Consider the following 24,251-nt stretch of genomic DNA (forward strand, 5'->3'; position numbering starts at 1 on the left):
TTGGCCAACCCAATAATGATTTTTCTGCAGTCTGTATTCCACCTGCCAACATACAAATAAAGGCCAAAAAGTCCGTGACGGGAGACTCCCAGAGACGGGATGACTAAAATTACTGGAGAGATTGTTCTTCTCTCTTAGTAATGGCCTCAAGACTTTCCATTTGTAGCCTTGTATTTGGTCATTTTCCTGCTCTTCTAGGCCTAACTCTCCCTTTTGGATAAAGGGAGGTATATTTTTATATATTATTATAGAATATATTTTATAGGGCTTCCCTGGTGGCTCAGACAGTAAAGAATCCATCTTCAGTGCAGGAGATCGGGTTCGATCCCTGGGTCAGGAAGATCCCCTGGGGAGGGTAATGGCAACCTACACAGTATTCTTCTTGCCTGGAGAATTCCATGGACAGAGGAGCCTGGTGGGCTACAGTCCGTTGGGTCACAAAGAGTCAGACACGACTGAGCAACTAACACTTAGATAGTATATGTTTTCTAATATATAAAATGTTATATGTTTGAATTCTGGTTTTGAAATGTGAAGGATAGATCTCTTGTACGCCATCTACAGGGAAGTAGGAAAATAAGTGAAACAAGTTCAAAAGACACAAAGGACGTTTTTCAATGTATTTCCTCTCCTACTCCACAACTCAATACTCATTTCAAAGTTTGGGTTCCATGGTTAGTCCAGTTTCTCTCTTTGTACCATATCAAATGTATATTTCTCCTATGAAATATAACCTTCGCCTGGAGGAATGTGTAAATGATTCTCTTTATAGTTCAGTAAAGCAACTAGGAAAGCTTAACAAAAACATCGACTGGAACTTCAGTTCAGTTTAGTCGCTCAGTCATGTCTTTTGCAGATTCATGGACTGCAGCATGCCAGGCCTCCCCGCCCATCACCAACTCCCGGAGTTTAGTCAAACTCATGTCCGTTGAGTCGGTGATGCCATCCAACCATCTCATCCTCTGTCGTCCGTCCCCTTCTCCTCCTGCCTTCACTCTTTCCCAGCATCAGGGTCTTTTCCAATGAGTCAGTTCTTCACATCAGATGGCCAAAGTATTGGCGTTTCAGCTTCAACATCAGTCGTTCCAATGAACGTATCAAATATATATTTCTCCTATGAAATACAACCTTCTCCTGGAGGAATGTGTAAATGATTCTCTTTATAGTTCAGTAAGGGAACTAGGAAAGTTTAACAAAAACATCAACTTACACTTAGCATAGCCAAATAACAGCTGACTTACATGAAAAGAAGTGGAACTCTGAGTCTTCCTAAGTGTCAAGGGGAGGGTAGTAGGAGAGCCCTGTAAAGACTGCAGACGGGATGTTTGGGTCTAGTTGGTTGAAGCACGTGGCCAAAACCCCCCATGTAGATTTCCACACGTCCCTTTCCATCTTGTATGCCATCTACAGAGATAACCATAGGAGGCTTTTCAGGCCTCAGAGGTCGGAAATTAAAATTCCACTTGTACTTACCTGTGAAACTGGTATAAGAGTGTCCTGTTTTTCTGTCAAAGGTCTATCCAAGGGGGTTGTTACCCATCCTCTAGGTGCTGCTGATGTCGCATTTGTGTTCAGTGATTTGGAAATGCCCTCATCTGTGTGGATTCCCTGAACCCATCTCTGGGACGCTGAGAAAACTAGAGAGCTCTTATTTGCATATATTATTTAGTTGTATGTCATTTTAGATGTCGCCTTCTATATGAAGGACAAAAATCTTTTCTTCTATGGTTCAGAAAGCAACAACAGAAGTTCTGATGGTGATGGGACTTCCCTGGTGATCCAGTGATTAAGACTGCACCTTCCAATGCAGGGGACTTGGGTTCCATCTCTGACCAGGGAGTTAAGATCCCACATGCCTCAGAGTCAAAGCACCATGACATAAACAATATAAGCCACCTTGTAACAAATTCAATAAAGACTTTAGCTATGGTCCACATTAAAAAATATATATATCTTAAGGCAGTCCTGATGATGAAATCACACCAAAGTTAAATGGCAGTTTTCAGTTACAGATAGAATGATAGGAAAAGAACAGGGAAGCACATAAAATGTAAATCATCAGACTTGCCTGGTGGTCCAGTGGCTAAGATTCCATGCTCCTAATGCAGGGAGCCCGAGTTTGATCCCCGGTCAGGAACTAGATCCCACATGCCACAGCTAAAGATCCTGCATGCTTCAGCAAAGATTGAAGATCCCAAGCACCACAACTAAAACCCAGTGTAGCCAAATAAATAAAAATGAGTAAATACTAAAATAAAATACTTTGGAGAACTTGAGCAAAAGACCAGTCATTTAGATGGGCGTGAATGAGAGCAAGTCACATAATTCCATGACATCCTGTCTGCCTTCCTAAGGGAATCTGTAGGAGGTGGACTTGCTAGCCTTTAGAATGTTCCGAATGGGTTTCAGGGGACATCCTAGGCAAGCCAGAAGTAGGAACATAATGTAATGCTGAGGGCTGTGCAGACTAAACCCCACCTGCTCCCACAGGCCACACCTGAGGATGACTCTTGACTAATCTGGTGAGCCTTTCTCTGATGGACGGCAGGCCAAGCCATACCCACCAACCTGGAAGTGGGTTGCCATTCTTTCTACTCACTCTAAAAGAGAGACAAAAATTAGAATAACCCAGATGCTCACTGCATCCGTTTTGCCCATCAGCTTTTTTCCTCGATGGCAGTGCTGCGCTTCCTCACTGCCCTGTGCCGTGACTCTGTGGTTGGGTGGTGTTTGCTCTGGCCCAGCGCTCTCTGTCGTCTCTCCTGGGTCAGTGAGCAAGAACATGAGCTCCTTGAAGGCAGGGGCTCCAGGTGGGGCTGGTTCAAGGCTTCTCTGTCCATGAGATTTTCTAGGCAAGAATTATTTACTGCACCTGGAATAGTGTCTGAAGACTTACTACTTACCAGACATTGTGTACTGTTTCATTTCTGTCTACTAAGGGGAAAAAAACCTACAAAGTAGGTACATTTTACAGACCTGGAAACTGAGGTTCAGTCACTTGCCCGATGAGAGTAACATGGTGATAAGTGGTAGGCGTGGGATTCCACTCAGGGCCCTCTTGTGTCTTGTATCAGCCTTCCTAACAGCTACACTGTACCGCCTCCTGTAGGCTACTGGAGATAATAAATTATAAACCTCTGTATGAAGCAATAGCTATGTTAACTGAAAATTAGCTTGCTTTAGGATAATCCTGAAAGTCTTTTCTAATCAAATTCTTTTGGAATCATCATTTCATGTTCTATAAATGGCACATAGTTGCCCCTTTGTTGGTTGCTCAGATGGTAAAGCATCTGCCCACAATGTGGGAGACCCGGGTTTGATCCCTGGGTCGGGAAGATCCCCTGGAGAAGGAAATGGCAACCCACTCCAGTACTCTTGCCTGGAAAATCCCATAGACAGAGGAGGCTACAGTCCATGGGGTTGCAAACAGTCGGACACAACTGAGCAACTTCATTTTCATTTTCACTTTAGTGGTTGGAATAAATCAGCATCGATGAGTTTGACTTTCTGTGAGCATTTGTCTCTGAAGAGAAAATGTGTGTGTGTGTGTGTGTGTGTGTGTGTGTGTGTGTGTGTGTGTGTGTGTTGGAGAGGGGGACCCAAACTGGCATTTAGTGATGCTGGAAAAAGAATGGCCTTCTTGGATTACATTATGATGGGGAGACCATGTATCCCAGTGACTCTTAAAGGCAAACGTGGGCTTTTAAGCTGAGAGATTCACAAAGGAGGAAGAGATAGAACTCAAATAACAATGTGTAGGACATTTGAAGAGTAAAATTATGGATGTTTCTAACTAAGAACAAAGTGAACAAAAGTGGGAAATCTCCATGACAGCTAGAGAGCGAAGCAACTGGATTCCAGATTCGCCTGCAGCTCTCTTCAAAACTCCCTGGAAAGTCTGAGAAAGCATTTAAATGGAAAACAAGTCAAGTGAATTCAGGCGAATGAATCTCTGAAAGACAGGAAATGATCCAGGTGATTGGAGTATACTCTCTCTTAGGGAAGTGGGAAAGTAAGTGAAATAAGTTCAAAAGACACAAAGGACATTTTTCAATATATTTCCTCTCCTACTCCATAACTCAATGCTCATTTCAAAGTTTGGGTTCTGTGGTTAGTTCAGTTTCTCTCCTTCCTACCATATCGAATATATATTTCTCCTCTGAAATACAACCTTCTCCTGGAGGAATGTGTAAATGATTCTCTTTATAGTTCAGTAAAGCAACTAGTATTTGTTCTTGTTCAGGCTTTTTCAATGGGAAACATTGCTTCATCCTGTTCTTAAATGATCAATCATTCACGTATTGAGTGGGGGCTCAGCAGTAAAGAATCTGCCTGCAGTACAGGAGAGGCAGGAGATGCTGGTTCAATCCCTGGGTCGGGAACATCTCCTGGAGAAGGAAATGGCCCCACAATCCAGTGTTCTTGCCTAGAAAATCCCATGGACAGAGGAGCCTTGCAGTATACTGTCCATAGGGTTGCAAAGAGCTGGACACGACTGAGCACACCCGCGTGCACCTGTGCTTAAATACTGCAGGAGATTAAAGGACTTTGCCGATGTCCAGAGGGAAACAAAACTTGTGCAAAAGAAAATCATGGTATCATAAGCAAATGCTAAATTTATGGGATGCAATTGTTGCAAGAAAAGGGACCCCTTCCAGGGCCCAAGAGTGGCCTCTAGTCTAACACTCAGAAATGAGTTGTCCGGTGAGACACGCATGCTGACAAAGCCAAGACTTTATTGGGTAGGGGCGCCCAGGCAGAGAGCAGGAGGGCAAGGGAACCCAGGGCGACCGCTCTGCCACATGGCTCAGCGTCTCGGGTTTTATGGTGATGCGGATAGTTTCTGGGTTGTCTGTAGCCAATCATTCTGACTCGGGGTCCTTCCTGGTGGTGCACGTATCGTTTAGCCCAGATGGATTGCAGTGAGGAAGATTCTGGGAGATTATTAGAACATATGGACTGGAGTCTCTTCTCTCCTTTTGACCTTTCCTGAATTCTTCTGGTAGGTGGTAGCTTGTTAGTTCCAAGTTCCTTACCAGGAACTCCTGTTGTAAAATAACTCATGTAAGTGGTTACTGTCTTGCCTGCCCAGGATGGGTGGTGTCAGTCAGTGGGTCCCCTAACACAATTAGGAAGAGAGGCTTCATTCTTCAAAAGAAGAAGAAATCAGTAGGAAGCCCACCTTCATGGGGAACCCACAGAATTTAGTCACCCAGAAAGAAAGGACAAGATCTAGGCAGGGGCTCAGCATTCACAAAGACACGTGCTAAGCCTGAGCCAGAGACAGCAGTTGGCAACTGGGAGTTAATGTAGAGAACATACATGCGGACACAGCGGGGAAGGAGGGTGGGACGAAATAGAGAGGAGCCTTGACATATGTGCGCTACTGTGTGTAAAATAGCTGGCTAGTGGGAAGCTGCTGTGCAACACAAGGAGCTCAGCTCAGTGCCCAGTGATGACCCAGAGGGCTGGGATGAGGGGGTAGGAGAGAGGCCCAAGAGGGAGGGGATCTGTGTACACACAGAGCTGACTCACTTTGTGGTACAGCAGAAACCAACACAATATTGGAAAGCAATTATACTCCAATAAAAAAAATAAGGTTAAAAATAAAAAGTAAACCATTGTCTAATTCTGCCTCTACCACCTAACCAATGTATGATGTTAGGCAGGTCATTCTAACTCTCAGTTGCCTTGTGTTTCATCAGGGAAATCGCCACTTGCTTCTTAGGGCTGTTGTAAGGATTAAATGAGATAATGCAAACAAAGCCCTTACAAAATGGCAGTGTCATAATCCTTCTCTATTGATGTTGAAAGGATAGAGGATTTGATGAATGGGCACTGGAAAGGCATTGTCATTCTTGAGCAGGGTCTTGGCTTTAATTAATGTGGGTCTTAGGAAGATTAATCTGGCTGTGGTTTGTAGGATTGATGAAGGGAAGAGTCTGAAGACAGGGGGTTCTGTCAGGAGGCCGAGAGTCATTTGGCTTGATTTTATGAGGAACTGAATTAGGAAGGTGGCCGTGAAGACTGAGGGAGGACAGTGCTAGATGGAGAAAAGACTGTCCAGAACTCGGTGACTTGATCTACAAGTCAAAAGACAGCTGGAGTTAGTCAAAGATGAGCCCCAAACTCTGAGCTGTAGAAACCAGGTAAGCGTGTGCCAGCCCTGCACTCAGAAGGGAAGCCAAGATCATCGGGGCAAAAGCTACAGAAAGCAGGTCCCAAGAAGGCAGGCCTCTGGTCTGTGTTATTTCTCTTTATGTCCTCAGCACTAGAAATAGTAACTCACATATAGCAGAAGCCCAGAGAGTATTTTTTGAATGAATGATGGAGGGATGGAATGAAAGAATGAGTAGATGGTGAGACCGCATGCATCTACAAGTAGACTCTGAACAATTACGTAAAGTAGATGGTTTTTGTTTTTTATTTATTTGGCCATGCCAGTTTTCTTTTTTCTTTTTTTTTTAATTTTTATTATTATTTTTTTAATTTTAAAATCTTTAATTCTTACATGTGTTCCCAAACATGAACCCATGCCAGTTTTCAGTTACATGCGAACAGTTAGTTGCAACATATGGAATCTAGGTCCCCCACCAGGGATAGAACCCAGGCCCCCTGCAGTGGAGCAAGGGATCTTAGCCACTGGGCCATCAGGGAAGTCCCAGTAAATGGTTTTTATATTTTGAGTCATAGAGCAGCCTTCTATATAAAGGTCCATATTTAATCTAGGGGGAAAAAAAGTATTTCTCAGGAAAAATTTAAAGACCATCCATCCAGTAGAAAGAGGTAACTGTTAAAACTTAGAACACTGATACAAAGGGAATGTTCTAATTCAGAGAACATAAAATAAACATGTTCAAAATAGGGGAAAGAAAACCCCACTTGTCCTGGTATGTATTGTTTTATCCTTCCCATCCTGGGTATAGGATAAAAGAAACCCCTTACTTGCTTGTTAGAAGAAGAAAGCTCGCACTTGAAGTTCTTACTTGGCAGATGTCAGTTGAAAGCTCTGCTTATGGAATATGCCGCAGTGTCAAAGTCTGTTGGATAATTTTAGACGAATGTGTCATGTGTGACATGGAAATATGGCACGCTGTACATTAGTGATTTCCCAAGTGTTTGGAGCAGGTAGTAATGTGCGGAGAAAGTGCTCTTTATCTCTCCACACAGTGTAGTTGTAGAGCAGTGGGGAAATGCTTTTGGTGGAAATTACTTTAGTCAGAAAAAGAATCCATTTACAATATGCGCCTTCTAACATCTTTCAGACAATGCATTGTATTAAAGAGGCATTTTTTGATTAATGTTTTATAAACATTTTTCAGCATGACAGCTTAAAGTCCCTGTAAAATTGTAAATGCGCGCATGGTGTTCACTTCCATAAAGTCAAACGCCATCTCATATAGTCTAGTCAGATCCTGTCAACCACAGTGACACAGAATCAGTACCTGGGAGCATTAAAATTAATTTGCTTCATTTATATTACTGCACTGATCGCAAGATGAAAAGAGTCCTATATTTAAATTTTACTTGAAAAAGAAAACTCTTTCGAGTAAGTTTGTTTGGTTTTTTTGAAATTATTGCCCCTTTTTTTCTCCCTAGTTAAGGAATGGAGTAAAAATGGTATGATAAGTCTACACAGTAACTTTATGATGGGGTCTGGATTAGCACAATTCCAATCCTTCAGCACTCTCCTTCTGAGCACTAAGGTGCTCAGAGACGAAGGCGAAACAGTCGCTGACCCTAAAAAGCCCACAGCTTAGTAAGGGTCACATACACACACACACACACACATACACACACACACACACACACACGAAGCAAGCAGTAATCATAAATCAGCAAATGCTAGGCTGGAATGCACCTCAGCTGGGTAAGCCTAGAGCAGAAAGGAGGCTTGAGGCAATAGGATGACTTCCCTGAGGAGGCAAGTTTGGGAACTGAGGGCTTAAAGATTGGGCAGGTCAAGAAGTGGGTGACAAGAATTCTGGGCAAAAAAAGAGCTCATTGGCAAAGATCAAGAGGCGAGACCTCTCGAGCCTGGGGGGGTCGGGGGTGGTGGGCAGAGCTAGGAGGAGAGGGTACTGCACTCCCGGTGGCTGGAGCACAGGGGGAGTCGAGGGGCGGGGTGGTGAGCCACAGAGGGGTTTGCACTCAGTCTGGCTCCTGATGAGAAAATACCCTGCGCAAGAAAAGCCTGAAGGCAGAGAGCCCGGTTTGGGGAGTGTGTGGGGGGCACAGGTGAGGCCCACCGTGCCCTGAAGGAAGGTTAGGGGGAGGAGGTATGCGTGGTCACCCAGGGGCTGCTGAGCCTCCTTAAACTTTGTCACGTGCTGTAGTTAATCTGTTCAGCGAGTGCTCGTTGAATGAATGAATGAGTGATGGGGTGAACTATTAAAAGGGTGGGTGAAGAGGATGAAAGGGCGGTGCGTTACATGGGCTTCTGGGAAATGAGATCTAGCCCATGTTCTCTGGTTTGACTTGAAGATCAAGTTTTGCCGAATTCGTGGCCAGGTGACAGAAATCGCAGGGTGGGAAGTGCAGTGGCCGGTGCTGGGAAGCTCTCTGTTGCATTTCCAGTGTTCATCCTGACCGTGCTGGAACCCAGCCAGGAGGCCCGAGAACAGAGGTCATAAGCTCACTGCTTCCAAACGATCGTGGCCACTGCCTGGACCACTCGGGCGTGGAGAAGCTAATTCTCCTCCCCTCGCTCACTCCTCCCAGCTTCTCTTTCTACTCTGACTCTTGAGAAAATGAAAAGGCACTGGGCAGAAGCTACTGCCCTGGGGCCAGAAGGGCAGACAGGGAGAAACTGGGAAGCATGGGAAAGACACACAGACACAGAGGAGACGGCAAAGACACTAATGATTGAAAAGGAAAGTGACTCCAGATGATTGAGAAGTAAGGGAGCATTCCAGACCGAGGGGACAGAAAGGTTCCCAAAACAAAGAGCTTGACTCTGGAGCCTCGGTCCTTTCATGCAGGGACTAGCCTGTCAGGAATCCACCGTGAGAGGATGACAAGACACAGCAGAGGCACCTGACCCTCATCTTCGGAAGCCAGGTTTTCCTCTCTGATTTTATTTTCAATCATATTTTTAACAGTCACCAGGAAGAGTGGCGATAGGAAATCTGATTAACAATGAACAAGAATGAGAGACTTCACTGGTGGCCCAGTGGCTGAGACTCCACGCTTCCAATGCAGGGGGGCTAAGTTTGATCCCTGGTTAGGGAACTAGATCTCACATGCCTCATCTAAAGATCCTGCAAGCTGCAATGACGATTGTAGATCCCATGTGTCACAAGTGAGACCTGGCACACCCAAACAAACAGTTAACCAGAAGGAATTGCAGGCTCACAGAGTGGTGAAGGGAATTCCCTGCTTTGTTTGACAAATGGCTTCAGCAGCTGCCAGTCATGGTAGAACCCTCTCTGGAGGTAGATGGCTGGGGTGCCAGGCTGAGTGAGAGAGCGTCTGTGTCTCCAGGGTGAGTCGGGCAAACACACCAGCCCATCAACCCAGGGACAATTAAACAGCTGGAAAACTGGAAAGTGGAGAGGGGACAATGAATAGCCGGAGCTGGGGGAATAAAGGAAGAAGCTGGAGATCTCAGAACCTATCAGTAGAAGTCTGGAGAGGAAATGGTCAGCCTTCCTAGGATGGGGCATAAGGGGCTATCCACTGGGGCTAACCCCCAGGCACCTGCCCCTTCTCCAGACTTCCTGTGGTGCCCTCTCTGGGCACAACAATGAAGGGAGCCATGACGTGATGAGGAGGAGTGATGTTTGCAGAATCCCAACCCCGTCAGCAAATATGTACGGAGGAGTCTGTTGGAAGATGAAATGAAAGAGCTGAAGAACCAGCCCGGGCCAGAAGAGAACTTCACACGCACTGGTACTAGGGACTTCAGGAGGTAGAAGGTCAGGTGTACTCTGGAAGCTTCTGGAAGTCAACTTCCATCTGGAGTTCCCTTGCAGCTATGAGAATAGGCCTCACGGTTACTGAGCTCCTGGTTGATGTGAAATCACAAGAACACCCCTGTGAGAAGCAGGGGAGTCCAAGGTCTGCTGCCCTGGAGCACTCCTGGGAGGAACCCGAGGGGAGAGAGTCCCAAAAAGACTCTGGATTGGAGAGCTCTTTGCAGCCCAGGTCCTGTTCTGCTTCATGGAGCCACCATCCCCAGGACGTCTTGAAGACCTCAGAGGCCTTGACCCCAGCCTGACACAGAGAACTGGAAACCCAGGGGACCTGGATTGCAGTAAAGACCCCACCTCTTGGGAAAGTTATCCAGCCTCTCGGCATTTCATTCATACGGGAGAGCCCTTGACAGCACCTGGCATCTAGTTAAGCGCCCACCGCACACAGAAACATTGTTGTCATCATTACTGTTATCTTTTCATCGCACTCCAGTGAGCTGCTGAGGTCCTTTCCATTATGATACCTTGTGTGTCTTGCTTACTGGAGAGGTAGCTCTGCGACTGTAGCTGTGAACCTGCTTTGGCTTACTGAAGAACGTCACAGAGCCTGCCTGAGAGTAGCCAAGAAAGTGGAACTCAGGTGATTTAGCCCAGCAGCCATGGGCCTTGAATTTTGAGTAAGAAATCCCTGCTCTGATCACTTTTAGGAACAAATACTTCCATATTTATATCATTTGCTCCCTTTATGCCCCGCTGTTACTCCACCCTACCCTCCAACTCGTTCACATCATCCTTTTGGGCCAGATAACCTCTCCTGAGAATTTCCCTGGTGGTTCAGTGGTTAAGAATCCACCTTCTAATGCCAGGGACGCAAGTTTGATCCCTGGCCAGGGAACTAAGATCCTACATGCCTCAGCACCACAACGAAGATCCAGAGCAGCCAAAAAAAAAGTAATAGCCTTTTCCAAAAATAGGAAGAATATATGTTTAGATCTTCTTCGTTTCTCATTGTAATAGCTTTCTGGAACCGTAAGATTGGATGTTGCAAATTCAAATCCAATAAATGGATTAAGCATATTACATTCAAAAACAAAGCTCCTTTGTTCTTTATATTAGTGAGAAGACAGAAACTGTGCAAGATTAAACATTTGGAGCTTCGAGAGAGACATTGTTTGGGAAGAGTTAAGTGTTTGCAGTTGATGGCAATGATATGTGAGGCTATGAAAAAGAAAGCAGCCATGAAATACATTTTTGCATAAAGGTTTGAAATTTATTAGAAGGTAAAAATAATTGAAAAAGCAGAGCTCTCCTCACCGGGTTATAATAAAATGTTATTTATGGGCCATCATTGCATGTGTTTAGGAGCTTGGTTCCTTTTCAGTGGCTGTTCTCAAAGAAACGAAAAGAAAGCTAAGCTCTTAAAGCTGTTCAGATGACAAAACTGATGTGCAAAACTGATGACAAAACAATCTTATGATGACTGGGTCACATTAAAGCAATTGGTGGTAACAGTCAAATCACCGGAGTCTGAATTCTGTTATAGAAGCTTAATAGGTACACATGCTAGGTGGGTACTTACAAACTCTGCATGCTTTGCCATGGGTACAATAGAGCCGCAGACTCATTTAGTAGTACTGTTCATTTACCTAAGTCCCAGTAAGACCTTCACTGTGGGGTTTAATCACTCAGCACAGATTTTAGAATTTTCATCTGCCGTACATAATACTGCTTAAAGCGCTTTGAGCTTCTTGGCCGAAAGAGTGGGCAAAGCCTTTATGACTGTCTCTTTGGCTAAAGTACCCTCCTCTTTATCTTATCAAATCCTTTCAGCCCCTAAGTGAACTTAGGTGCTTTGAAATGGTGTCTAGCAGGCCTCCATAAAGACCAGTGGAGTGTTTTACTGCTAAGCAAATGACCCATTTTTAACCTCTACCAGTATGCCTCAGTCTTCTAAAGCAACTCTCTTCCACACTGTCTTCCCTCCTCTCCTTGTTAGACAGGCAGTGAGAATTACCAGTGCCCTTGAACTGACCCCCTTTTCAGTTTTAATCTCTTCTAGAGCTTTGAGCTTTACATAGTAAAAGGAAGATGGAAAGGTTTGGTGATTCATTGGAGACGTTCCCTGTTTGGTTCCGTGAATAACCACAGGGGGAGGATGGTGTGTGCCCATGTCCAGCTTTAACAGCCTATGTCTTTAGTTTGATGACAGACTGAATTTGCCTCTGGGTTTTCCGTCCTCTTTGTTCATCAGGAATCCCAATGCTGAAGATCGTGTTCGCAGGCCACGAGTACCTCTCTTTAATATCCGTCCCCTTGCTCATCTACCACCCGGTGCAGATCCTCCTGGGAAGCGTGCTCGTGCCAACAATAAAGTCCTGGATGGTGTCAAGGCAGAAGGTGAGACTCTAGAAGGATCTTCTTTGGATCCAAGTCACATTGAAATGCTATTTCTGAATCTTAGCCATTTATACATGTTAGCATTTGCACATATAACCTTGTTCTCAAGTACACATTTTCTTAACTAAATTCAATAATAATGATGCATTAATCCATTTCAATTTGAACAAGCGAGCTGAGGACCAATTGTTCTACATTGTTATAAAAGCACGATGATACTTAAAATGCAGTTTTTAAAAGCCGTTTTTAATTTGCTCATGTTGAAGGGCATATTACAGTGGAGTAAATGTTCAGTAAACATACTCAAAATATACGTGCCCCACCGCTCAGATGCCCACCATCTTTGCCTCTTCATCCTGCCTCTTCATTCGCATGTGTCCTGATTTCACATTTTTCTAAACATAATAGCACTTGGGTTTATCTAGAATGTCTCTTTCTCTTTAATTTTCCAGACACTTCACAACTTCTTTATATTGCCAAACTATGTGTTTGGGAATTAAATAAGAGTTCAGTAGCAAACGAGGCCACACAGTGATGTCAATTTCACCACACTCGGCTCAGAAGCCTTCTTACTTATTTGATATTTGTGGATTTATAAAATTATGTGTGCTGAGTCACTTCACTCATGCCCAATTCTTTATGACCCTGTAGACTGTAGCCCTCCAGGCTCCTCTGTCCATGGGATTCTCCAGGCAATAATACAGGAGTGGGTTGTCATATTCTCCTCCAGGGGATCTTCCCAACCCAGGGACTGAACCCACATCTCTTATATCTCCTGTGTTGGGAGACAAGGGTTCTTTACCTCTAGTACCACCCAGGAAGCCCAAAATTATATATCCAATTAAAACCCAAAATAAAACAAAGTGAGTGACTCATACGAAATGAAGACGCAGTACCTACTGCAGAAGCACCCATGGAGCTGACTCCTCCCAGCGGCTCAGACTTTGCAAGACTACTTTCAGCCCACTTACAAGGCAGCAGCTGTCACAGGAGATGAGGAGGAGGAGGAGACAGCCAGTGACAGAGCCCCGTGTCATGTCCTTCAGTTCAGTTCACTCACTCAGCCATGTCCAACTCTTTGCGACCCCATGAACTGCAACACGCCAGACTTCCCTGTCCATCACCAACTCCCAGAGCCTGCTCACACTCATGTCCATTGAGTCAGTGATGCCACCCAACCATCTTATCCTCTGTCACCCCCTTCTCCTCCTGCCTTCAATCTTTCCCAGCATCAGAGTCTTTTCCAATGAGTCAGTTCTTCTCATCAGGTGGCCAAAGTATTGGAGTTTCAGCATCAGTCCTTCCAATGAATATTCAGGACTGATTTCCTTTAGGATTGATTGGTTGGCTCTCCTTGCAGTCCAAGGGACTCTCAAGAGTCTTCTCCAACACCACAGTTAAAAAGCATCAATTCTTCAGCACTCAGCTTTCTTTATAGTCCAACTCTCACATCCATACATGACTACTGGAAAAACCATAGCTTTGATTAGACAGACCTTTGTCAGCAAAGTAATGTGTTTGCTTTTTAATATACTGTCCAGTTTGGTCATAGCTTTTCTTCTTCAAGGAGCGAGCGTCCTTTAATTTCATGGCTGCAGTCACCATCTGCAGTGATTTTGAAGCCCAAGAAAATAAAGTCTCTCAGTTTCATGTCCTAAGTGTCCTGAAAACAGAATAGCCCCACCACCACCTGTTAAGCTCCATGTGTGCTCAGCATGTCCAGCCTTCACCAGATTCAGAGTGTGGACCCTCAAGCCCGGCTGCCCGTTCTGCCACCTTGCCCACGTGACCCTGCCCATGTTCCTTCACTTCTCTGAACCTGTCTCTGCCACTCTGAGACTCATGATAACATCTGCTCTTTGCCGTTATGGAGGATTACGTGGCAGGTGTTTGACAAAAGCCAGCTGATACAATCACTGTCATCATCACTGAAGTCTGGGCTTCTCTACAACTGTTTGTAGCAATCTCTGCTGTCCCCACGGAACACATGGGAACTAGGCCCAGAGAGCTGAGCAACTTGCCCAGAGTCATATGGGTAGTGTAGTCAGTGCAAGAGTTAGGACTTGAACCTTGGTCTATTTGTCCACCCTGATCTTTCCCCTACACCACAATGATGCTCCAAACAGAAACACAAGATTGTTTTATTTAATTTATTGCAGTTCATTTACAATGCTGTGTTAGTTTCAAGTGTATAGCAACACGATTCGATTACATATAAGAATAAGAATATGTAGCCTTTTTCATATTCTTTGCCATTATAGGTTCAGTTCAGTTCAGTTCAGTCGCTCAGTCATGTCCGACTCTTTGCTACCCCATGAACTGCAACATGCCAGGCCTCCCTGTGGTTATTATAAGATATTGACTATAGTTTCCTGTGCTATACAGTAGGTTCTTGTTGTTTATCCATTTTATATCTAGTAACGTATATGTATAAATCCCAAGCTGTCATAATTGCTCTCCCCTACTACAAGACTGCTTTTAGAAGGTGAGCCCTAGGTCCCCAGAATTCTGAGAGAGTAGCGCTCCAGCACCTTCGCTCGTCTTGTTACTGAACAAAACGTGAGCAAACAGCATTCTGTGCTGGGGCCCACGCCAGGCTGGTCGCTTCCCACTCAGAGTTGCTGCTGCTACTGCTGCTGCTAAGTCGCTTCAGTCGTGTCCGACTCTGTGCGACCCCATAGACGGCAGCCCACCAGGCTCCCCCGTCCCTGGGATTCTCCAGGCAAGAACACTGGAGTGGGTTGCCACTTCCTTCTCCAATGCATGAAAGTAAAAAGTGAAAGTGAAGTCGCTCAGTCATGCCTGACTCTTAGCGACCCCATGGACTGCAGCCCACCAGGCTCCTCCGTCCATGGGATTCTCCAGGCAAGAGTACTGGAGTGGGGTGCCATTGCCTTCTTCACAGAGTTGCTAGAGGAGTGGTTTAATAACCATTGTTTCTTTTACTCTTTTTCCCCTTTGAAAACTTCCACTTGTATCCATGCTGATGGCTAACAATGTGTATGTACACAATAGACTAGAATTTATAGATAGCAATTTTGACAAAGAATGAAGAAAATTATTTGAAATTCCCAGTATTCCATCAATAATATGCAATCCCAGTAAACTGGAAATTAATCAGAATGAAGTTTTTCTTCTAAATGTTTAAAAGCTCTGGGATTTATCCTACAGAGTAACAGAAGCATGTCCAAAAGGGAAACTAACCTGGACAACACCACTCATTTTTCCATTTGTACAGAAATTACTCCAAACCAGGGGGCCACTGGCTAATGTGGAATCATCCAGAAGGCTCGAAAATTATTTAGCCATCCCATCCGGCCACAAAATAAATAGAAAGTGTCCATCGTAAGGGTATCCACGAGTGTCTCCTCCACTTTGCTGATAATACTAAGACCCACGGGGACTTTCTAGCACACAGCAGACGAGATGAGTAGCCACGCCAGGCAAGGGGACATGCCAGAGTCTGTGGCCAGTGAGGTGGGCAGGTAAATTTGTTTGGATCCAGGAGTTTGGATCATGGGTTGTATAATGCTGTCTAGGCAGGCCTCTTCTTCTTCCTTGTAGCATAAATTATCTGGTGTTAATTGATGATCTCACATTGTTCGTGGATACAGTCCAACTCTAAACGTCATGTTTTCCTTTCTTGCAGGGAGTGAAATTGATGAGGCCAACCGTATAACAAAGGAGGCGGTCGTTCCGCAGCCATGTATATATGTACAGGATTGTACTTACAGTTCTGAAGACTTGTATTTGTGAACGTTGCTTCGATGCATATTTTATTTTTTTACACACCAAAAAATATGATATAACTGTTTAAAGTGCCTTAAAATGTATTTGACGAGAGCATTATTTCCAAAACCTCCTTTGTTGGTTACTGCCAGGGGTGGTACAGTATTTTGGAATTGTTTAATTTTCTTTTTTCCTAACGCAGAAAACGGCCATTGAAGGTGACAAAAGACAAGCACGTTTTCCTCGTACCATCTTCCGTGCACTTCAGCTCTCTCCTGGTGACTGTACTGTTTGAAATGAGGTCACATCATCAGGAAAATGCCCTTCCCATGACAGTGAATATTTCCAAAATCTTATTTGATTTACCACATGATTCTTTCTTTTTCTGCAACTGTGACATGCCTCTTCCTTATCAACTCAGCAGGGGTCATAGATTGAATAGCTGCTGAAAAGCATATAAGTCATCTGCATTTCTTGATATCATTTTTTAAGACATTCCTTCAAATAATTTCCACACAGAAATTCCTCAGTTCCATTATAAGAGACTGTGGTGTTCTGTGTCTTAAATTTATTATAAGCTCCTTCAAAGAAAGGGCCTGATGTTTGAGTTATGAGTCAAAGTACATGAGGTTTTGAGATTAAACTATAGGATTTGGGTTTCAGGATTTTTTTCAAATTCTATTTCAAATGTTTTCCCTTTTTCTTCCATCATTTCTTTCTTACCTGTTTTCCAGCACACTTGGAAACTCCCAACAGCCAAATGTGAGACACCGAAATGTTACAATTAGTTTGAGTGGCAACAATTAATGATGGATTATTCCACATTCCACAACTGAGACCAAAATTGTCTTCCTGTTACACTGATGTGCTGAGCACAAATTTCCCCTTTTAGCCAGAAGGAGCCTGTTACATCTTGGAATCAAGTACACTTAAGGCATTTGAAACGTTATTAATGAGAATTTTCCTTGGCAGATTTGACAAATGTTTGCAACATTTTTTAAAAAAAAATTAAATCACATTGCTGTTATGAATAAATGAAAATATCAAGGTCACAGAGGCAAACAAATGTTACATATACACATTCTGTCTAGCTATGTGGAAAGAAAAACAGACACAGAAAATGCAAAACCATTCATTAACCAAAACAGCATGTACAGTTAGTTCCCAGACTGGCATCAGCTTGCCATGGAGTACCCAACATTTGCTTCTGCTGAGGCTGGAAGAGCTTTCACAACCCAGTTAGAGAATAAAGTCATTGCTTGATAGAAACGAGGGAACACTTTTTCTCTGCTTCCTGCACACCATTCTGTCACACCTCTCTACTTTTCATGATTTAACAGATGACACTGGCATCCTGAGTTGCACTGAGGCCACATCAGGTCTTTAGCAGCTGTTTTGTTGTTATTTTATCAATAACAAAGAGTCATTCCTTAGAAACTCACCGTGTTTACCAATATCATAAATTCACATTACTGTTACTGCCAGCTCTTATCTTGTGTTACTTCTGAGTCATTTCAATGTCACTGAAACTCATACACAAGAGTTAGCCTCAGTGTAACTTTTAAGGCTAGTGCCAGACCCTGCAAAAATCTATGCTAAACAGGCTATTTGTCAAGAATTCCTATTGTCAAGAATTTCAGTTGTGTCTAAAACTACAGCAATTTTGCTTGGTCTTTTTGATGCTTACATATGGAGCACAGAAAGGTTTTTATGTTTTTTTCCTACAAACTTCTTTGAATTTCACAGTAAATGGAATTGTCTGTCTGAGCTATCATAAAAATCTTCAGCCTAGTATTAGAATACTGATTTTTTCCCCCTCAACTTATCTACCTCTATGGTCTTTCACCTATAGTAGGTGTCACTATGGGATAAAGTTCAACTAGAAATGCTATAACATTTTATCTTTTGCTTTAAAAAAGTGTCTTCTGTTTTCAAATAATCTTTACATAGTGAATTTTGGTGGCTTTATTGATATGTTTATGCCTATTTCTTTTTTTACACAAAGGCTGTGCATATTTTTCCATAAAGGACAAAAAATAAAATCGAATTTTATTTTTAATTCATGCTTACTGGGATTTAATTATTCATATCTTGAAATATGTCCAGGTACTGCTTTACACATTTGTTTTATCTAAATGTATTTATGAAAGAACTACATTATATTTATGTTTGCTCACTTTTCCACCTGGATTTTTTTTAATGGCTGTTATGAAATTTTATTTTTTAAATGGGTGAGAATATTCATCTTTTCATGTGCTCTTTTCTAAGTTTTCAAATTTTGTGGGTCCTTTTTATTCTTCCCTCTTCTGGTTAAAACTAACACACCTCTGGCTAAATGTTCAGTGTTTATGCTAAATACCAAATTTTTTTAAAAGGATTGGTGAAGTAATGAAGTGGATTATTTATGATGAATGCAAGATGAAAATAATTCTATGATTAAACAAAGATGTTTCAGAATCACAAGAGAACCTGTGGCTTATTTTTGACCTGGTTTCAAATGTACTCATAATCCCTTTCAAGCATCTGTAGATTTCTTTTTTTTTTAATTCATTCCAATCCTCTTATATTATCTGTAGTAAAATGGATATAAGTTTCATAGTCTTCGCATGTTTCCATCTCAGTAACCCCCCACCATGCCATACTGTTAAAATCCAGAAGTTAGCCCTTGCTGGTTAGAGATTTTCTCAGCATCGGGGTTGAGAACCAAGAGAAACATACTCAACAGAAGGGACAGAATATAGGTGATCTGAGTTTTTTCCACCCTCATCAATTTTTTCAAGGGTAAGAAAGGTGGACCCCTAGAATGCAGAATGCCCTTTCCAAACCTGGAGCATCTTTACGGGTGAGTACCTTGTGCAGAGGGCTTCCCAGGTGCCACTAGTGGTAAAGAACCCACCTGCCAGTGCAGGAGACAGAGGAGACCCAGGTTTGATCCCTGGAGGTGGGCATGGCAACCCACTCCAGTATTCCTGCCTCGAGAATCCCATGAACAGAAGGGCAAAGGGGGGCTATAGTCCACAGGGTCGCACAGAGCCTGACACGACTGAAGTAACTTAGCATGCACACACCTTGTGTAGAATTCCATACCTTTGTGTTCTTGTTTTGCTGTCTTGGCTTCCCTGTAAGGCTGACGGAAATGTCACCTCCTCCAGGAAGCTTTCCTGCTTGCCCATCTAGGGCTAGACTTACTCCCTGTTGACAAGTCCTTAGAAGGAGTCCCTCAAGTCTTCTAAAACCTTTGCTTGTCTAATCATCACTTTACGTTTCTGTCCCCTCCAATGCGGGCCTTGCTTGTTTTTCTCCTGTGCCTAACACAGTGCCTGACTCAGATCTATAACCCACAAAAATATCATTTTCCAAACTGTGACCTTATGAGGTAGGACAAAAACCTTCATAATTATGAGAGCTCTTACCTACACACAGATCATTACTAAGTTACAAGGAAAACTGTCCTTTTTCTGCTACTGTTCCTATTCTGTGCTCAGTTGCTCAGTCGTGTCCGACTGTGCGACACCATGGACTATATAGTCCACCAGGCTCCTCTGTCCATGGAATTTTTCATGCAATACTGCAGTGGGTTGCGATTTCCTACTCCAGGGGATCTTCCTGACCCAGAGATCAAATCCTTGTCTCTTGCGTCTCTTGCATTGGCAGGTGGATTCTTTACCACTGCGCCACCTGGGAAGCCTCCATATTACACTTGATCTTCGTCAAGTGGCCAAGAAGCACTGCTGATCCTGAGTGCTGCTAAGAGAAAGGCATGGCTTCAGAGCTGTGTAAATACCAGCTCTCCAAGTTGAGACTGCAGTGTGATACACAAACAGCTTTCATCTTTTATATTTTGACAGAACAATAAACCCTCAACAATTCAGGCTAAATCAGCTCAGGTTGATCTGAATTAGTGAATACTTAATATGCATAAAAATAAAGGGTTTTCCTTATCGGAATTCTGACATACTTACTGTAAAGGCTAGATACAAATTATAACTGTCATAGTATTGGTTTATGTAGATATATACAAAAGGTCTTATAAGTTTATTCTCTTCAGCAAAGCAACTAATCTTATTTATACTAAAGAACAGTTTCTCAAATGTGAGTAACATATTAACATCACTTAAAGGGAAAACAGTTTCTCATAGACCCTGCAGAACTTATCTGTAGAGCCAATGATGAGAAACTGTATTAAACATTAAACATCACTCTAACCACGGGTCAGTGCCAATGTGCCTATAAACACAGATGCAGGCAAGAACCCTGAAGTCATAGGGCTGAACCGAGTCACAGGGTAACGGGGTCACCCAGAATATCCCAGACCCCCCCAACCCACTGAGGCCTCCAGCATCTCAGACTCCTCAGCCACACATGGAATTGTTACAGTTCCTCGATTTCTACCAAACCTTGGACACACTGAGTTTGCGGGGCGGGGTATGGGGGGTGACGGTACATAAACTTAAAATGAAATGGTAGGGGAAAAAAAGAAGATTAGACATCCTGTTCCCACCCATCTCCCAGTCACCCTCCCACCTGGAATTTCTCACTCACCTCTCACTCTCCCTTCCTGGTAACCCCACCCACCTGCCCTGTTACCATCTCTCCCTCTCTCCCCCAACTTTCTTCTCCTCCCTTCTCCCCTCTACCCCCAAGTTCACGGATCTGCAGGTGTTTGTTCATTCTCTGACTTCCTCAACTTGCCTTGGGGCCTCTTGTTGAGCTAGCTCGCATTCCTACACGGGACATTGGAACCAGGCAATCTGAGGATTCAGGTGTGTCCTGAATGAGCTGTAGCCGAAACATTGGGGAGTTGTGACTCTTCTTTCTATGCTAACAAAACAGGCAACCTTTGTGAGTGGGCAGTTTGTACAAATTGCATAACAGACATTTTTAAATAGTCAGTCTTACCAGAGACTAGAAGTATTCATTTAAATGAGGTACTAGTTTTCACCTATGACATTGACAAAAAGTTTAAATCTTGATAATATTCAAATATTGAGAAGGGTTTGGGGAGAGAGACCTCATGCCCTCCTAGCAGGAGCATAAGTGGGGATGGAATTTTCTGGAGGGCTATTCAGTCATACCATCAGAAGTTTAAATATATGTATTCTTCAGTTCAGCTCTTTCCCTTCTGTGAATCCAGAAACAGGTAAGAGCCTAAGGATCTGTTGACAAAGATGTTTTCAGAGCACTGATAATGCTAATAGGTCACCCCTTAAACTCAAGGAAATGTTTAAATACTCAATGGTATGTTCTTACTATAGAACATGATTAAGGCATTCAAAGAAATAAGGGTAGATTACTGTGTAATGACTATATATTGTTGAGTAGGGGGAATAATAAATTTCAGGAAAAAACAGTTTTGTCATCCTAGTTTTATAGGTTCTATTTTTTTTCATTAGTTAAAATATATATTACAGATGTGTAGGGACACTACACAAAGTGTTTAGAAGGATAATTATAAGTAACATTGTTGAGCTTTTCTTTAGGCCGGGCCCTATTCCAGGTAGTGTTAGGTAGGTAGCATTATCCCCATTGTATGGATGAGAAACAGTTCCGGACTAAGTGGCTTGGTAAGGTAACAAAATTAAGTGGGCACATTTTAACCACTTGTAGTCTACTTAACAGTGGTGAGTCCTGGGACCAGGAATGCAGCGCTGTACATTTTTTTTTTAAGATTTTTTTTTTGGTTGTGGTGGCTCTTTGCCGCTGTGCTGGGGCTTTCTCTAGCTGCAGCGAGTGTGAGCTCCTCCTCGTTTCCGAACACCGCCTTCTCACTGCGGTGGTTTGTCTTGCTGCGGAGCACTGGCTGCAGGGACACAGGCTTCAGTACTTGCGGCCCCCGGGCACTAAGGTAGTTCAGTAGCTGTGGCACCCAGGCTTAGCTGCTCCCGGAAATCTGGGATCCTCCCAGACTAGGAATCAAACTGCTGCCCCTTGCATTGCAAGGTGGATTCTTAACCACTGAACCACCAGGGAAGCCCTGTCCATTTGATTTTAATCACACTTGGAAGTTCTAACATGCATGAGGCACAAACCGCGGCTACCTCTTCCACATCTTGAGCAGACAGCATAATTCATTTCTGAACCTTGGTGCACTTGTCAAGCAAAACAGCTTCTGACTGAGAAGCATCTCTAAACACATCCTAGTGGGGAGATCAGGGAATCTGACTGCCCCCTCACTGACATGAGAGGAATTTTGAGCCAGAGTCGACAGTATGAGGAAGGGGACTGAAAGGTCCAAGAATTGGGAGAAGAGGACCAAATGAGAGGAAGAGGGCCCAGCACCTGGCGACAGGCCAGAGAGAAAAGACACCCCAGTGGGATGTCTGAAGTCCTAAGTGATAGTGATGTGCTGTGCTGTGCTGAGTCGCTCAGTCGTGTCTGACTCTTTGCAACCCCGTGGACTGCAGCCCACCAGGCTCCTCTTTCCTTGGGGCAAGAATACTACAGTGGGATGCCCTCCTCCACGGGATCTTCCCAACCCAGGGATCAAACCCAGGTCTCCCGCATTGCAGATTCTTTACTGTCTGAGCCACCAGGGATAGTGATAGTGGTTGTTATTATTCTTATTATCATCATTGTCACCCTTTGTAAGTTTTTTCCAGCTTTATTGAGGTATAATTGACAAAACTGTCAGCTATCTGAAGCGTTTGTGAAAGAATTCCCACAATTAAGTTCATTAACATATCCTTCATTTCACATAGTTACTTTTGTGTGTGAGGATGCTTAATATCTAGTCTCTTAGCAAATTTCAGTTATATAACACAGTACTATCAACTACAACAAGCTGTCTGTTAGATCCTCAGACCTTGTTCAACCTATACTAGAAAGTCTGTACCCTTTTACCGAAGTACTGGAGCTTCAGCTTCAGCATCAGTCCTTTCAATGAATATTCAGGGTTGATTTCCTTCAGGATGGACTGGTTGGATCTCTTTGCAGACCTCCTTGCCATACTTTGACCACCTGATGTGAAAAGATCATTGGAAAAGACTCTGATGCGGGGAAAGATTGAAGGCAAAAGGAGAATGGGGTGTCAGAGGACAGAATGGTTAGATAGCACCACTAACCACTGGTGCAAGCCATTGTCCATGATTCAGCGGACATGAATTTGAGCAAACTCTGGGAGACAGGGAGAAGGAGATAGCACCCCACTCCGGTACTCTTGCCTGGAAAATCCCATGGACGGAGGAGCCTGGTAGGCTGCAGTCCATGGGGTCGCTAAGAGTCGGACACGACTGAGCGACTTCACTTTCACTTTCCACTTTCTGGCATTGGAGAAGGAAATGGTGACCCACTCCAGTGTTCTTGCCTGGAGAATCCCAGGGATGGGGGAGCCTGGTGGGCTGCTGTCTATGGGGTCGCGCAGAGTCGGACATGACTGAAGCGACTTAGCAGCAGCAGCAGCAGCAGCAGCAGCTGGGAGATAAAGACAGGGGAGCCTTGTGTGCTGCAGTCTATGGGGTCAAAAAGAGTCAAATACAACTTAGCGACTGAACAACGGCAACTGTTCTACCAACCTCCTCTTATCCCTGCTCCCTCAGCCCCTGACAAGCACTTTTCTACTGTCTGCTTCTATGAGTTCTTTTTTTTAATTTTTTTTTTTTTTTTTGAGTTCACCCATGGACAGAGGAACCTGGAGGGCTGCAGTTCACTGGGTCACACAGAGTCAGACACGACTGAAGCAGCTTAGCATAACTGATACTATGCAATGTTTATCTCTCTCTCTCATTTATTTCACTTAGCCAAATACCACATGTATCACTTCTCTGCTCATGAAGCCAAAGTGAGAACTGCGTAAGGTCATAGGTGTGTTACTAGGACTGCGTGGCAGACACACAGGGCTTGTCACGGTGCCTGGCACTTGCTAAGAACCGATCAGTGACAAACCAGTATTATGGTTCCACACGGATGGGACCTGGGTAAACTATATCGAACGTGTGGGGTCAGATGTCAGGGTCTATTCCATGTGACTTCTAATCTATGCAAATGATCTATTAGGCAGTCCATCAGGAGTCCCCGGTTCAGTCAGGACGTGACCTGGACACGAATCCCTCGGTCAGTTAATGAAGACACCTGATTCTCAACTGTAAGTTGGCTACAGCCATCCCTGGCCTCCAGCAGGAACCAAAAGGCCTTTCCAGCCCACTATTGCTGCCTAGATCTTGCCTTTTTCTACTTACTCCAAAAAACTCCACACAGAAATTCTGGCCAACTCCT

The 24,251-nt window shown here is 43.8% G+C and overlaps 1 protein-coding gene across 2 annotated transcripts in view; it reads left to right on the forward strand.

The window, feature by feature from the left end:
• Nucleotides 1–18,358, forward strand: part of SLC10A7 (solute carrier family 10 member 7) — a 302,665-nt gene extending 284,307 nt beyond the window's left edge. For both annotated transcript variants that reach the window (XM_068989770.1, XM_068989771.1), the window contains 2 exons: nt 12,166–12,311; nt 15,961–18,358. In XM_068989770.1, the coding sequence (XP_068845871.1) occupies nt 12,166–12,311; nt 15,961–15,990 (176 nt within the window). In that variant the 3' untranslated portion in view covers nt 15,991–18,358. The remainder of the gene's footprint in view (nt 1–12,165; nt 12,312–15,960) is intronic.
• Nucleotides 18,359–24,251: the final 5,893 nt, after the last annotated feature.

The sequence above is a fragment of the Capricornis sumatraensis genome, chromosome 17, assembly GCF_032405125.1.
Source record: "Capricornis sumatraensis isolate serow.1 chromosome 17, serow.2, whole genome shotgun sequence".
NCBI lineage: Eukaryota > Metazoa > Chordata > Mammalia > Artiodactyla > Bovidae > Capricornis > Capricornis sumatraensis.